This window comes from Aquarana catesbeiana, linkage group LG08, assembly GCF_042186555.1.
Source record: "Aquarana catesbeiana isolate 2022-GZ linkage group LG08, ASM4218655v1, whole genome shotgun sequence".
Lineage (NCBI taxonomy): Eukaryota > Metazoa > Chordata > Amphibia > Anura > Ranidae > Aquarana > Aquarana catesbeiana.
This window is the reverse complement of record NC_133331.1, coordinates 150,509,386-150,524,856: the sequence shown is the minus strand read 5'-3', so window position 1 is coordinate 150,524,856 and position 15,471 is coordinate 150,509,386. Positions and strand designations below refer to the sequence as shown.

Genomic DNA, 15,471 nt, shown 5'->3' with positions numbered 1-15,471 from the left:
AGCACATATATATCCCCAGGCTCTGGTACTATGACAGACTGTGGTTTTTGTCAGACCAGACTGAAATCAGGCCATCACTCTCAACCCTTCCTTCCACTCTTCCTTCCATATCAGATGAGGCTTTCGACATACAACCTGGGCCTTCCACCCAGGAAGATGTGGAGGAGCCTAGCTTGAGCCAGGTATAGCATTGTTCAACATATTTCTTGTCCAAAAATTGAACTAGATGTTAGTATTGATCACTAATTTCAGAATTAACAAAGTGGTTTACATATCAATAGACAATAGTAGCCAAAAATGATTGGTACAAGAATGAAAAATGCTGGTGTCAGAGTGATAGTCTTTTCTATTTGTTAACATTCAATTTGTAACAGTCATGAGCGCAAAATTGTGTGTGATTGATGACCAAAAAACTAAAACTATGTCCCATTTTCATACACAGGAAAGTCTCAGCCAGGAGGAGGCCATGGAAAGTCTCAGCCAGGAGGAGGCCGTGGAAAGTCTCAGCCAGGAGGAGGCGGGGTAAAGGGCAGCCAGGAGGTGGCCGGGCCCAGTAGTCTGACCGATTCCCAGTTTCCTCCCCTCTGCCTTTCAACAAAAAGTACCAGGAAGGGGAGGAATGTGGAGGAGTCAGCGCTTTCTTTGATTCGGGAGGCTACTGCGGCCCTCAGAACCACCCCCAATATTCAAGAGGCCTATGCCTGCATGGCTGCCAGAAAAATGCAAGAAATGGAGGTGGGCCAACCCCTCATTTGTGAGGAAGTGATCTATCTGGTTCAAAATAAGGGGTTGAGGGGCGAACTCAAAAGCAAATCCCACCTGTGTAAGTTGGACCATCCTCCTCCTCCTCCACCTCCTCCACCTCCTGCCACAACTCCAACACCAGAGCCACAGCCTGGAAGCAAGCATGGAAGGAAGACAAGAGAGTGATGGCCTGGGTTCAGTCTGGTCTGTCAAAAGACCACAGCCTCAGGACATATATGTCTTCTGCTGCTGCTCCTGATTTCTCTGAGTCCTGGACCGGATTGTGCTCCCTATTAAATGGACTCCTCAGGCTACCAATTTTGCCTGTCAAATAGTTGATGTAATCCCTGTGGTACAAAGGCTTTGCCAATTTCACCAGTTTATCCAGCGTTGCCTTCCTCTTTATTTTGTTATGTCCCCTAATAAATGTCTATTTTTTACCACAAATACCTGGCTATGTGTTTTAGTTCAAAAAGGACAGTTTGTTTGTGAGTAGGCAGGTACATTTCAAAAATACAATGTTAAATTAACACCAACACCAACCAATCTCCTTGAGGTTAAAAATACAATGCACAATAAAAAAATTGTGTACAATAATACTTGGCTATGTGTTTTACATCTATGACAGTTTGGGAGTAGGCAGTTACATTTTAAAAAATACAATGTAAAATTGACACGAGACACCAACATAGTGGTATCTTTGATCTTATAAACTAGGGGATAATGGTGTTGTGGTAACTTGCACAAATAAAAAAAAAAAAACATAATAATATTATTCTTGATATCACTAGAAAAAAAAAAAGCCTTTGAAAATGAGTTTGCAATAACTCCATCAGTATCACCAGCAAAGCAGCTTCATTATTATCACTTTAAAAAAGAAAAGAATGTGAGCTTCATTTGGAGATTTCATCATTTGCCACGTCACAAATGTTAATTCTGAATTACAACTGCTAGTTTACAAGCTTGACTGCTTCTGCTTCCGAGCATGCGTGTTTGTACTTTGGACTTTTGTCAGATGAACTTGTGTACACACGATCGGAAAGTCCGACAACACACATTTGTTGGCGGAAAATTTGAGAACATGCTAGCCAACATTTGTTGCCGTAAAGTCCGACAACAATTATCCGATTGAGTATACACACGGTTGGATTTTCCAACAGCCTGACATTGAACATTTCCCGTTGGAAAATGCGATCGTGTGTACGGGCCTTTAGGGTCATATGTATAAAACAAAATGTCTACTTCACCTTCAAGAAGGAGTATTTTGTAAGTATATTGTACATTATATATAGAATAATGTTAATATTAACACCCAACATTGTTAGTAGTGATAGTAATAATACACCCAACATTTGTAGCAATTATATAAATAATAACCCCCAACATTGGTGTCAGTGACAGTAAAAATAACCCCCAACATTGGAGCCAGTGGCAGCAATAATAATCACCAACATTGGTGTTAGTGACAACAAAAATCATTTCCAACATCGGTGTCAGTGACAGCAACAATAAACCCCCAGGTCTGGTGTTAGTGACTGCATTATGAAACCCTCAGGAGTGATGTCAGTCCAACAAAATATCCCCAAGATAAGACCCCTTTCACACTGGGGCAGTTTTCAGGTGCTTTAGCGCTGGAAATAGCCTCTGCTACGCACCTGAATACCGCCTCTCATTCATTCCAGTGTGACTTTCACATTCGGGCGGTGCGCTTGCAAGTCCTGCAAGCAGCATCTTTGGGGCAGGTTGGGAGCGCTGTATTTAGTGCTCCCAAAATGCCCTACCCATTGGAATGAATGGGCAGCACTTTCAAAGCGCCTGAAAAGCGATTTGAAAGCGCCACAAAACGGGATACTTTTTTGGGGTTAAAAGTGCCCCGCTAGTGATCGAAAAGTGGCGCCACCTAAACAGCGCTAAAGTGCCGCTAAAACAAACGGCACTTTAGCGCTAACAGCTGGCGCATTCAGTGTGACTGGAGAAATGAAGGAAAGTAAGAAATATCTCTAAGGAGAACTCCTTTTTTTAGGACACACAAGTACACATGTCAAAGTTTGTTGTAAATTAGTATCAAAGATATTTGTTTCTGACTTTGTAACAAAGTTACCAAGAACAAAAAATATTCTCTGTGCTCACCAAGATGTGGATGTGTAAAGGCACTAAAGCTTGGCATAGATAGGTAGACATTTGAACAAAAATTCATAGGAAAAGAATGTTCTAAGAAAATTTGTTAATTTTTCTAATCAGCAATGGGTCAATCCACGTTAGTCTTCAAACGCAGTAATGAGAAATTTTAAAGGAGCAGAATATAAATTTTTTCTTGAACAAATGAATTTCTACCAGCGTATGTGATTTTCGTTTGGTAAAGTACATTCATTGCAAAATTAAATGTTAAAATCTTTCAAACAACATTTGAATGTTCTGAGAATGTTCTGAGAATTTGAGTATGAATTTTCCTAAGACTTTTCCTAAGACTTTTCCTAAAACTTTTCCTAAGAAATTCTATTCAATGGCCAGCTTTAGAGAGTCACCACTTAAAAAGATGTTGTTTTCTTCCCACAATATATTTTTTTTTTTGTTTGTTTAACAGAGGCAAAAAATATTAACCTACCCTTTCCTAAGCCCCCCTGTCCCAATCTCCATTAAAATGTTATCTTTCAACACAACAGGGTCAAATGTATCATTAGGGCAATATAGGGTATGTTTATAAAAAAAAGTGAAATTGACTTTCACCAAAAAGTCACTGCAGGTGTACAGTGGGGACGGAAAGTATTCAGACCCCCTTAAATGTTTCACTCTTTGTTATATTGCAGTCATTTGCTAAAACCATTTAAGTTCATTTTTTTCCTCATTAATGTACACACAGCACCCCATATTGACAGAAAAACACAGAATTGTTGACATTTTTGCAGATTTATTAAAAAAGAAAAACTGAAATATCACATGGTCCTAAGTATTCAGACCCTTTGCTCAGTATTTAGTAGAAGCACCCTTTTGATCTAATACAGCCATGAGTCTTTTTGGAAAAGATGCAACAAGTTTTTCACACCTGGATTTGGGGTCCTCTGATATTCCTCCTTGCAGATCCTCTCCAGTTCTGTCAGGTTGGATGGTAAACGTTGGTGGACAGCCATTTTTAGGTCTCTCCAGAGATGCTCAATTGGGTTTAAGTCAGGGCTCTGCCTGGGCCATTCAAGAACAGTCACGGAGTTGTTGTGAAGCCACTCCTTGATTATTTTAGCTGTGTGCTTAGGGTCATTGTCTTGTTGGAAGGTAAACCTTTGGCCCAGTCTGAGGCCTTGAGCACTCTGGAGAAGGTTTTCGTCCAGGATATCCCTGTACTTGGCCGCATTCATCTTTCCCTCTGCAACCAGTCGTCCTGTCCCTGCAGCTGAAAAACACCCCCCACAGCATGATGCTGCCACCACCATGCTTCACTGTTGGGACTGTATTGGACAGGTGAAGAGCAGTGCCTAGTTTTCTCCACACATACCGCTTAGAATTAAGGCCAAAAAGTTCTATCTTGGTCTTGGAAAACATAGTGAGTTTTAGTTATGCCACTGTCAAGGGCGATTCCAGTAGGGCAACCTGTTCAGAAGACAACCTAGAAAGCGTAGTGGGTTAAAAAAAAATATACAGTTCCACTATGGTATAAAGCGCCCTAGATTTATATAGATCAGCACAGAAGGTTGCAAACACTTGACCCACATCTTTGGTGTTCTCAACCATTTTACCCTCAGAATCTATATTTCTTGGAATAGAACAGTGTTAATAATCTGGTTTAGATAAATATGCTAATAGTCTGCTTTTTTATCCCCTAATTCGGATTACCTTTGATTTTAGTACAGAATTTTCTTTTGGGTACCCTCTAGTAAAATTAACTCCAGCTTTTTTTTGCTGTCTTTGCGTAGTCAGGTTAGGGTTGGCAAAATAAAGTGCCTCAGCATTACTTAATTTGTTTAATTTTGGCATCAGATTGTTTGGATTTATAGGCCTTACATGTATAGATACAGCAAAGGTGCCCCACATAGTTGCCTTAAAGGCATCCTAGCCAATGGGAACTGATGCATTATCTGCATTAATGCCCAGTAGAATTGGATTTTTGATTAGGCCTTGGCCAGTAATTAGGGAGTTAAAAAGCCATAATGGACTTAACTGCCACTATTTAAATTTATGGGGTATGCCTAGCGCTAGATCTAACAAGACCAGGGAATGATCAGATATAGCCCTGGGAAGGTATCTGACATCAGCAACACACCCAAGTAATTCCTGAGTTGTTAAAAACAGGTCTATGGGAGATAAAGTACCATGGGTATCTAATTGGCATGAATATTCCTTAAAGAGGTTCTTCTCCCTGTTTAAAAAAAAAAAAAAAAAAAAGTTAGCAGCTACAAATACTGTAGCTGCTGACTTTTAATAAAAGGACACTCACCTGTCCAGGAATCCAGCACTATTTCTACCCAGACCTGTTCTTCAATGGTCCTCAGGTCCCTGGAGCCGGCATGTTTATGGTGAGAAGTGGGCTGTGATTCCTTGCAGCTTCACAGCCAGCTTCCCACTGTGAAACAAGAGCCGCACTGCACTTTGTGAATGGTACCACAGCCTTGTGGCACCCTTGACATATCCCAGAAGATTGTAGGAAGAGAGGGTGAGCGAAACTTCTCCTTTAGGATGAAGTTTCACTTTAACATCTGTATGTTTCTATCTCCAGGCATCTATAAGTTCAAATTTGTGAAGGTAAGAGAGCAGAGGGGTCTGTAGGTGAGTTGTATCACCAACAGACCAACAGTATTAAAATCACCCACGAGGATTAGGGGTCCTTCCACAAGATATATTCATTATTTAAATGCTATTTTACATACCTTTAGTCCAGATATGCTTTATTATTCTATTTTAAATAATCCTATGAAAATCATACTGTGTTTGATGCACATAAAAAGCTACATTCCTTGCTGGTCCTTGTACAAATGTGTATATGATTTGCTACAGTAATATTTAGTAATTTTGGTTTTCTCTTTGACAGGTTCCGATGCATTGTCTATCCATTCAGGCAGAAGCTAACTCTACGAAAAGCCATATTCACCATCATTGTTATTTGGGTTCTAGCTCTGATTATTATGTGCCCATCAGCTGTCACTCTTACAGTTACCAGGGATGACTACCATTTTATGGTAGATGACTACAACAACTTCTACCCTCTTTACTCATGTTGGGAAGCTTGGCCAGACAAGGAAATGCGTAAAATATACACAACTGTTCTCTTCTCCCACATTTACTTGGCTCCTCTCACCTTGATTGTTATCATGTATGCTCGCATTGCATTCAAACTCTTTAAGTCTTCTGCCCCTATTCGAGGATCAGTCTCTGAAGAACATGAAGGTAGAAGAGTTTCAAAAAGGAAAGTAAGGGTAATAAACATGCTAATTATGGTTGCATTATTCTTCACATTGTCTTGGCTCCCCCTCTGGACCCTAATGCTGCTTACAGATTATGGAAATCTCAGTGATTATCAGTTAAATATAATTGCTGTGTATATTTTCCCCTTTGCCCACTGGTTAGCATTTTTCAACAGTAGTGTTAATCCTATCATCTATGGTTATTTCAATGAGAACTTCCGACGAGGTTTCCAGGAAGCCTTCAAAGTACAATACTGCTCAATGAAACGAGAGCATAAGGAAACATATTCAGAGAGAAAGAACAGTGGGTTTGTATTTGGGGTACGTAATCGAATCTTTGTGGAAGTGCAGCCCAGCGATTCAGCTCAAGGTTCAGACTCAGGCAACAGTACCACTGCCAAACCCGCTATGTTCTCATTAAGAAGTGGAAGAATTGCTCATCATGGGTTGGTGGTTGAAGAATTAGATAATAAAAGCTCCAATAATACTGTCAGCATACCAGCATGGGATATATGAAAATTAATATTCTTAATGCAGCACAAATAGGACATCATAACTACAGAGATGTTGTGTTTCTCTGAATATTGGCACAGGGCTCCTAAAAAAAGACATCATTTTACTGTATTTATTTCATATGACACTATAAAAGTTTATCAACTGGAAACAAATAATTTGCATCAGTCTACAGATATACGTTAGGTGATAAATGCAATCAGTTATCAACATTTGATGAGATTTTCATACACCATTATCATAGTGGTTACCGTAAGTTGTTAAACACATCTCAATAGGTTTTTTAATGAAATACAGTGTGCTAAAAGCTGTGTGTGGGAAAAACCCCAAAATATATTTTTACACATTCTGTTGAAATAATCACATTTTGGCATGAAAAAAAAATAGGTGACCATGCTTATTTTCTCTGGTGTGCTATGCAGAGAGCTCTGTAAGGTCAGTGGGACCACGCTGCTATTAAACATGTTGAAACCATCTCTAGATATTTTTTTAACTTCAAAATTTGCCTATTATGTGTCTATACAAGCTGCTTAGCACGACTTTTCAAAAATGTGTTTGAGGCTACCTTTCTTTTAGGAAATCTTACTTTTAAATCTTATTTTATACCTTTTATGTCATATTCTTGACTCAGAAACACAATTAAATTTAAACAAGGGTAAAAATATTTTGAGTCTACACAACAGCAAAGAAAGCTTATTAAAAAATATATGTCTACAATGTTGTATAGTATTGTACATGACGTATGACTTACAGTTTTTCGATATTGTATTTATTTTATAAATGTATTTTAAGTATATGATATCACCATGAGGCTAATTTATGAAAGCTAGTGAAAAGGAAAGTGCTGCTGCATCCAATTACAAACAGTTGTCACATTTTCTAATGTTGGTTAGAAAATTGCCAGCAAGTATGTCAACAGCTTCCATGGGTGCTCATGAAAATATTATGGAAGCCATGTAGGCACACTGTAAAATGTATATTGTCTAACTATTAATATTATTAACTATTAACTACTAAACTATTAATAAAGAATGCATTTGACATTGGACTGATGTGGATACAGATATACACCATTCAGCCATAACATTATGACCACCCACCATGACATGAACATCCACCTAATTAGGTAGGTCCCCCTTTTGTCACCAAAACAGCACTGACCCACTAGACCTCTGAAGATACAGTTTGGCTCAAAAGTTTGCATACCATTGGAGAGTTGGTAATAGTATGCACCATTTTAAAGAATACATAAGTCGGTAGGCAAAACACATTTCTTTTATTTCTTATGGGATTTATATTGTGTAACTGTAGGTCATAACAGAATGGCACAAGTAAACAAATGAAATGACCCCTGTTCAAAAGTCTGCATACCTTTAGGACTTAATACTATAAATTGCCCCCTTTAGCATCAATGACAGCATACAGTCTTTTGTCATAGTTGTCTGTGAGGCCCTGCAGGTGGTATAGTTGCCCATTCATCTTGGCAAAATGCCTCTAGGCCATGCAAAGATCTCCCCAGTGTGGCTCAATGATATTAAGGTCAGGAGACTGTGATGGTCACTCCAGAACCTTCACTTTTTTCTGCTGTAACCACTGGAGGGTCAACTTGGCCTTGCGCTTAGGGTCATTGTCATGCTGGGAAGTCTAAGAGCACCCCTGCTTTCGCCCAGAAGAATGAAAATTGTCTGCCAGTATTTTCTGATAACATGCTACATTCATCTTATCATCAATTTTCACAAGACTCCCCATGCCTTAAGAACCCCCCCCCAAATATTAGTAAGCCACCATCATGCTTCACAGTGGGGATGGTATTCTTGTCACTATAGGTCATGTTGACCCCTATCTAAACACAGAGCTTATGGTTGTGACTGTAAAGCTCTATTTTGGTATCATCACTCAAGATTACTGCCATAAGCTGTGAGGCTTATCAAGCTGTTGTCTGGCATATTGTAACCAAGTTTTTTTTATGGCATTGATGCAGTAAAAGCTTAATTCTCGAACATGCAGCTCATTTCTGTTCAAGTATTTATTGTGCTCTTTGAAACAACCACACTGTCTTTTTCCAGAGCAGCCTGTATTTCTCCTGAGGTTACCTGTGGGTTTGTCTTTGTATCCTAAACAATTCTTCTGGCAGTTGTGGCTACAATCTTTCTTGGTCTACCTGACCTTGGCTCAGTATCAAGAGATCATTTTCCACTTATTAATAAGTGATTGAACAGTACTGACTGGCAAATTCAAGGCGTTGGATATCTTTTTATATCCTTTTCCATCCATATAAATTTCCATTACCTTGTTATACAGTTAACAAGGTAATGACAGTTGACGGTTCTTTTCTGCTCACCATGGCTCTATATCTAGCCGGTTTAGTGCATCCACGTGAGAGCTAACAAACTCATTGACTATTTATACACAGACACTGATTGCAATTTCAAAAGCCACAGATGTGGGAAATTAATCTTTAATTGTCATTTTAACCTGTGTGTGTCACCTTGCATGTCTGTACCAAGACTGAACATTCCAGGGTATGTAAATTTTTATTTAGGACCATTTGGGTGATTTATGTTATCATTATGATTTTAAAAAGACCCAAACAACCATGTGATAATAAATGGCTTCATATGATCACTATCCTTAAAAAAAGGAGAGTTGTTTGGCATCATCAGTCATATTTTCAATATCAATGCAAAAATTTCACAATTTCTGCCAGGGTATGCAAACTATTGGGCACAACTGTATGCTGTGGTATCTGGCACAAAGCCCACGCCATCAGTAGCAGATTCTATAAGTCCTGTAAGTTGTGGGGCCTCCATGAATTGGACTTATTTTTCCAGCACATCCCACAGATGAATTGAGATCTGGAGAATTTGGAGGCCAAGTCAACAACCTGAAAACACCTTCTTCCATTGCTTCATGGTCCAGTTTTGATGATTACGTGCCTACTGTAGGCACTTTTGATTGTGGACATGTTCCAGCATGGGCACCCTGTCCGGTCTGCAGCTACACACCCTCATACACAACAAACTGCGATGCACTGTATGTTTTGATACCTTCCTATAAGAACCAGTGTTAACTTTTTAGCAATCTGAGCTACAGTAGCTCTACTATTGGATCGGAATACACGGTACAATATTTGCTCCCCACTTGCATCAATGAGTCTTGGCCACCCATGACTCATCTTCGGTTTGCTGGTTCTCCTTCCTATGACCACTTTTGGCAGGTCCTGACTACTGCAGACTGGGAACATCCCACATGAGTTGAAGTTTTAGAGATGCTCTGACCCAGTCATCTATCATTATATTTTGACCCTTGTCAAAGTTGCCCAACTCCTAACTTCAAATTCAGGGACAAAAAAAATAATACAAGAAGAGGGCATTACAAACAGTGAAAATAAAGATGGCTAAATAGATGAAGAGACAATACATTGGTGCTTGCTTGCATACATTTTATGTCTTCATCCATGTGCCAGGAGCCCCTAAACCCTAGTATATTAAAGCAGAACTGTGGTAAATCTCCCTCCTTGTGACAGCAGCATTGTCTGTCTGGTGGAAGGGTAGTGTTAGATTTACTAGCAGATATAGATAGACTAACAAATTGAAGCCAAACTCCAGCTAATACTTTATAAGCAGTTACAGCAACAGTTATGCTCCTTTTGGGATAAAGGTTTTACATGAATAAATAAAGGCTAATCATTGTAAGCACTTCTGCCAGTGTTAAATGGCTTGTCTCAACCCTCTGACTGCTACATCTGCAGGACGGCTTGTTCTATTGAAAAATAGCAGACTTACTGGCTGGATTACCAGGTGAAAATAAGAGAAAGACTAAACAAGAAAACTAAAGCAGCCATATCTATCTCATATCTAAGAATTGGTAAGTTGCAATATAATAAGTGTTAAAAAATTAACATATTTGATTGATACCACCAATTATTCAAGTGGTTAGTGACTACACGTAACCGCTTGAATAGAAGAAGAGGGAGAGGAAAGAAAGGTAATACAAAAAGTTATTTTGTTGAGCCAAAAAGAATTGTGTAGAAAAAATGCTACATGAGATATTAGGACTTTATTGCTCCAAGAGAGAAATATATTCCTTAAAAGAAGGGGAAAATGTTCAAAATGTTCAATCAAAATACTTTGTGGTAGCAACAAAATGTAAAGTCAAGATTAATGGCAGGATCAAAAGAAAAAAAAAGACACTTCTGCCAGTGTTAAATGGTTTGTCTCAACCCTCTGACTGCTACTTCTGCAGGACAGCTTGTTCTATTGAAAAATAGCAGACTTACTGGCTGGATTACCAGGTGAAAATAAGAGAAAGACTAAACAAGAAAACTAAAGCAGCCATATCTATCGCATATCTAAGAATTGGTAAGCTGCAATATAATAAATCTTTCCATTTGGGTGCAATACCACTTTAAGGTACAATGTAGGTTAACAGCTCACAGCCCCAACGTTAAGCCTTTTTCAGTGCAGACCAAACCATGAGCTGAAAATATTGTAACCAGTAATAAGTACTGTTATGAATATTACTTACTTAAAACACATGGATTTACCTTTAGATCTCTATTTAAGTCATGACTATTCAAATTCAAAGGATATGAGGAACACACAAGATACAGGATCCCCACTTCTTTCCCCATGTAAGAGGCAGGGTGTCCCACCAACTGATTTACCAATTACCAACCATAAGTAAAATACAGTCAGTACCATATGTTCTAAAAAAGCAGATATTAAACAAAGGTGGACCACCGTGCACATCCCTGGCAAAGATGGCCATATATTAGATAATTAGGCATGCAAAATAAGGGCTGTCAGCTGTTCCAACAACTCTAGTGCTGCTACAACTACAATTAATGGTAACATAGTATCACAACAATTTGCTTAATCTCAAACACTAATATATTTACAATGTTGCATTTTTAATACTAACACATACTGTATATAAGAAAATAAATACCTTCCCTACCCCTACTCATATTAAAACCATTGAAATGTATTAACTTTCACCTAAAGCACTGAAATGAAAACCACTAATATCTACATATACTGTATATACGCAGCTATAAATTTAGGAGACCGTCAATACTTATCAAATTCATAATAAACACAAGCATCATAATAATAATGAAGTACCTGGTCTAGCCTATGTGTTTAGTTTCAATATCCAGAATACTACTCAATGACAAAAAAATGTATCTCCACTTCTAACTTATATTTTTAAAGATCTCAATCATACTTTTGAACATGAATACACCACAGATTTAGTAATACAATTGTTGAATTGAATAAATTTTTTCAGTGGAGTGGGACAATATACAGTACCAAGAGATTTACCAACATGTTTATAGCATGGCATGATGATCCAGGACCTCCACTTCTCTATATGCTTTGGTGGATAACTAATTGCCTTATGCTTCAAGTTAAACATACTCAGTGATAAGGAGTATAAATAAATATATATATTAGGAAACCTGTTAATATGTTTAAGATCAAAGCCATATCTGATTGAAAAGAATTGTAGAAAATGTGTAACATTTCTTCCTAATATTATTACTATTATACTTATTCTCCCTTTCTATTGACATCTCTCATTAGTTCTCCCCTCTCTCCTGTTTGCATATCTATATTCTTTTTCTTATATACCCATTTTGTGCTATACCTGTTGTTATACCGTCTCTCTTTAAAACTAACTCTAATCCCCCCCCCCCCCGCTTCATTGTCAAATGTTATCAAATATTGCCCCCTAGATATAGCTTTGACTATTGTTGCAGATGACTTTTAGCATGCAAAATGGGATTTTTGGAAATGGACTTCCTGTAAAACTTAGTAAGGCCCTGTAGATCTCCTTGTATAGTCAGGTTTAGAAAATTATTAAAAGAATCATATTTTCACTCACCAAATTTTTTTTAGGGTCTAAAAGTTCTTATTTAAATAGTCAAAAAGTTGTACTGTTCATTCAAGGCCATAAAAAGTTATAGATATATATTAAAATCCATATTGGCAGCAAAGATCAGAAAATCTAAGTACCTATAGCACATATACATAGATGATCTGAAAGGATTTCAATCTCCAGAGATTGACATTTTTCCCACCAACCCATATAAAAGGTTTTCATTTTTGGGAGCAAACTTTACAACCCTTGAAGATCCACATCTCTGGAGGTAGTGTCTGCCATCAAACAAAAAATTGTTAAGGTTTAAAAGGAAGGAAGTGCCTTTGACAATAACATTTTTGGGGCTTTGACTATATTTTATCCAAATGATAATGCAAAACTTCAAGACTTAATTTATGTGAAATTAAGGAATATAAAGGAGACGCATCACACAACTTTCTATCTTCACATCAATGTACCCTCCCTTGTTTTGTATCATTGTATCACATGTTTTGTATCTCTAAGGTAGGAAAAAAATATTTGAACTTGAGGTTGTAAATGTCTATACATCCAATAACGCAATCCATCCCTCAAAGATCCAGTACTGGCCACAATCTGGTGACCTATTATGATGTCAAAATAAGATGAGAGAAACAGTCTCTGATGATTCTAACAGGAGGAGGAATGTAGGCGCCACCAGGTGAAAAAGGCCTTACACTCTAATGCCGCATACACAGGATTGCACATTCCGACAACAAATCCATGATGTTGGCTCAAACTTGTCTTACATACACACGGTCACACAAATGTTGTCGAAAATTCCGATCGCCAAGAACGCGGTGACATACAACACATACGACGAGCCGAGAAAAATTAAGTTCAATAGCCAGTGCGGCTCTTCTGCTTATCTACACACGATCGGAATTTAGGACAACAGATCATGTTGTCGGAAAATTTGAGATCCAGATCTCAAATTTTGTTTGACGGAAATTCCGACGGAAAATGTCCGATGGAGCCTACACATGGTCGGAATTTCCGACAACAAGCTCCCATCAAACATTTATTGTCGGAAATTCCGACCGTGTGTACACGGTATAAGTGTGAAGTCCATATACAGTAAATAATATTGTAAAAACTATAAGTGTCTAATCCATAAAAGTCCAAAAAAGTCCAATCACTAGGGCAGGCTCTTCACTGAGCAGAAACAGGCTCTGTAGGTAATAGCAAAGGAGAGAAAAGAAAAGCGCTTCTAAGTGCAGACAGGTAAGGCTGGTTTATTTGACAAGAAAAGTCAAAAATGGACACGTACATTTTGTAGGTAAAAAACTGTCTCATCAAAAGACATATGGCCCGGGACGATACAGCAGGTGTCAGCTGAGGGGCCGCTGCCACGGGGATGGAGATACACATAAGCCAAGTGTAATCTTCCAAGATGGTGCTGGAGCGTGGCATGGTTCCATCACGATGATGTAATTCCGCATACACTGCCGACCATGCCACGCTCCAGCTTTACCTGTCTGCACTTAGAGGAGCTTTTCTTTTCTCTCCTCTGATGATTCTAATGGCCTTGGAATGTCTTTCCCAAAAATGTTGATAAAGGGCAAACAGGGGAAGAAGTACAAGAGACACAAATGGTTAGAAAATATAGGAGAATTAGAAGAGTGGGTAACAACCACTAGAGATCTTTCAAACGCACACAAGAGAATTTAGAGGAATGCAATAATATTGTTTTGATCTATTCAGTGTTACTCCATCAAGAAATTAATTGAGACTAAAAAAAAAAGTCTCTGTAGTTGTTCAGAGGTTGGGCCTGGGATGGATTTATTTAATTTGGAGGAAACCTTAACTCAGGGTCTGAAATATTAGATGTTATTTGTTCGCAGGGGTGTTCCTACTCTGAGCCAGCTGCCTCAGGCAACCCTCACAGAAGGGACGCCGCTGAGTCTAGAGCGACAACATGAACACTCTGGTCTCAGTGCTGTTCAGTAAGACACTACAGTAGTAGTGCCACTAACTCCAGGCACCCAGAGCACATGTCTCACGATGCACCAAGTCCCTGACACTGGGATCACCAGCCACTGCAGGAGCCGGCATCCCAAAAGGATAGACATCAGAGCTCACAGAATTATGGCATTATGTGCCGAAGGTTTGTAAGTTCAGGGAGAGAGGGATGGATGGGGAGTTGTACTGGGGTGACACAATGACCTGGGGGGGTGGTCACAAAGATTTGTGCCCTTGGGCTGGGAGGAGCGATTGGGGGAAATTTATGCTGGAAGGGGGAATTTTTTCGGGGGGCATTTGTGTTGGGAGGGGGATATGTGGGAGGAAGTATTTATGCTTGGAGGAGGGATTTTAGTGTGTTGGGGCCTGTACTGGTAAGAGGGTTTTTTCTTTTCATTTTCATTTTGGGAGAATTTTGATGTGCTTGGGTAGCATGCAGTTTAGTACTGTTTTTTTTTTTTAGGGGGCGGGAGAATATTGCTTGGAAGATGAAATTTTGCACTCTGCTGACCCCTACATTCTGAGCTTTTCTAATGTTATACTCCTGACCCCTACACTCTGTGCATAACATACACTTGACCCCTGCAAACTGCATATTACACACTTCTGACCCCTGCACTCTGTGCATTACATACTGCTGACCCCTGCCTCTGCGCTTTATGTACTCCTGATCTTTGCATTCAGTGTGCTACTTATTCTTGACCACTGTACTCTGTGCATTACATACTGCTGACCCCTGCCTCTGCACTTTATGTACTCCTGATCCTTGCATTCAGTGTGCTACTTTTTCTTGACCCCTGTACTCTGTGCATTATGTATGCCTGACTCCTGCACTCTTTGCATTACACACCCTTGATCCCTGCACTCTGTACTTTACACACGTATACAAAACAAAATCTAGCAAAGATGGTATGAAATGCGTATACCACTGGCATCCGAGCATATGAAAAATAGATTA

The 15,471-nt window shown here is 39.0% G+C and overlaps 1 protein-coding gene across 1 annotated transcript in view; it reads left to right on the top strand.

Moving 5' to 3' along the window:
* NPFFR1 (neuropeptide FF receptor 1) overlaps positions 1–14,786 on the top strand; it is a 618,890-nt gene extending 604,104 nt beyond the window's left edge. The window contains exon 4 of the mRNA XM_073596569.1: positions 5,762–14,786. Within this exon, the coding sequence (XP_073452670.1) occupies positions 5,762–6,650 (889 nt within the window). The 3' untranslated portion in view covers positions 6,651–14,786. The remainder of the gene's footprint in view (positions 1–5,761) is intronic.
* Positions 14,787–15,471: the final 685 nt, after the last annotated feature.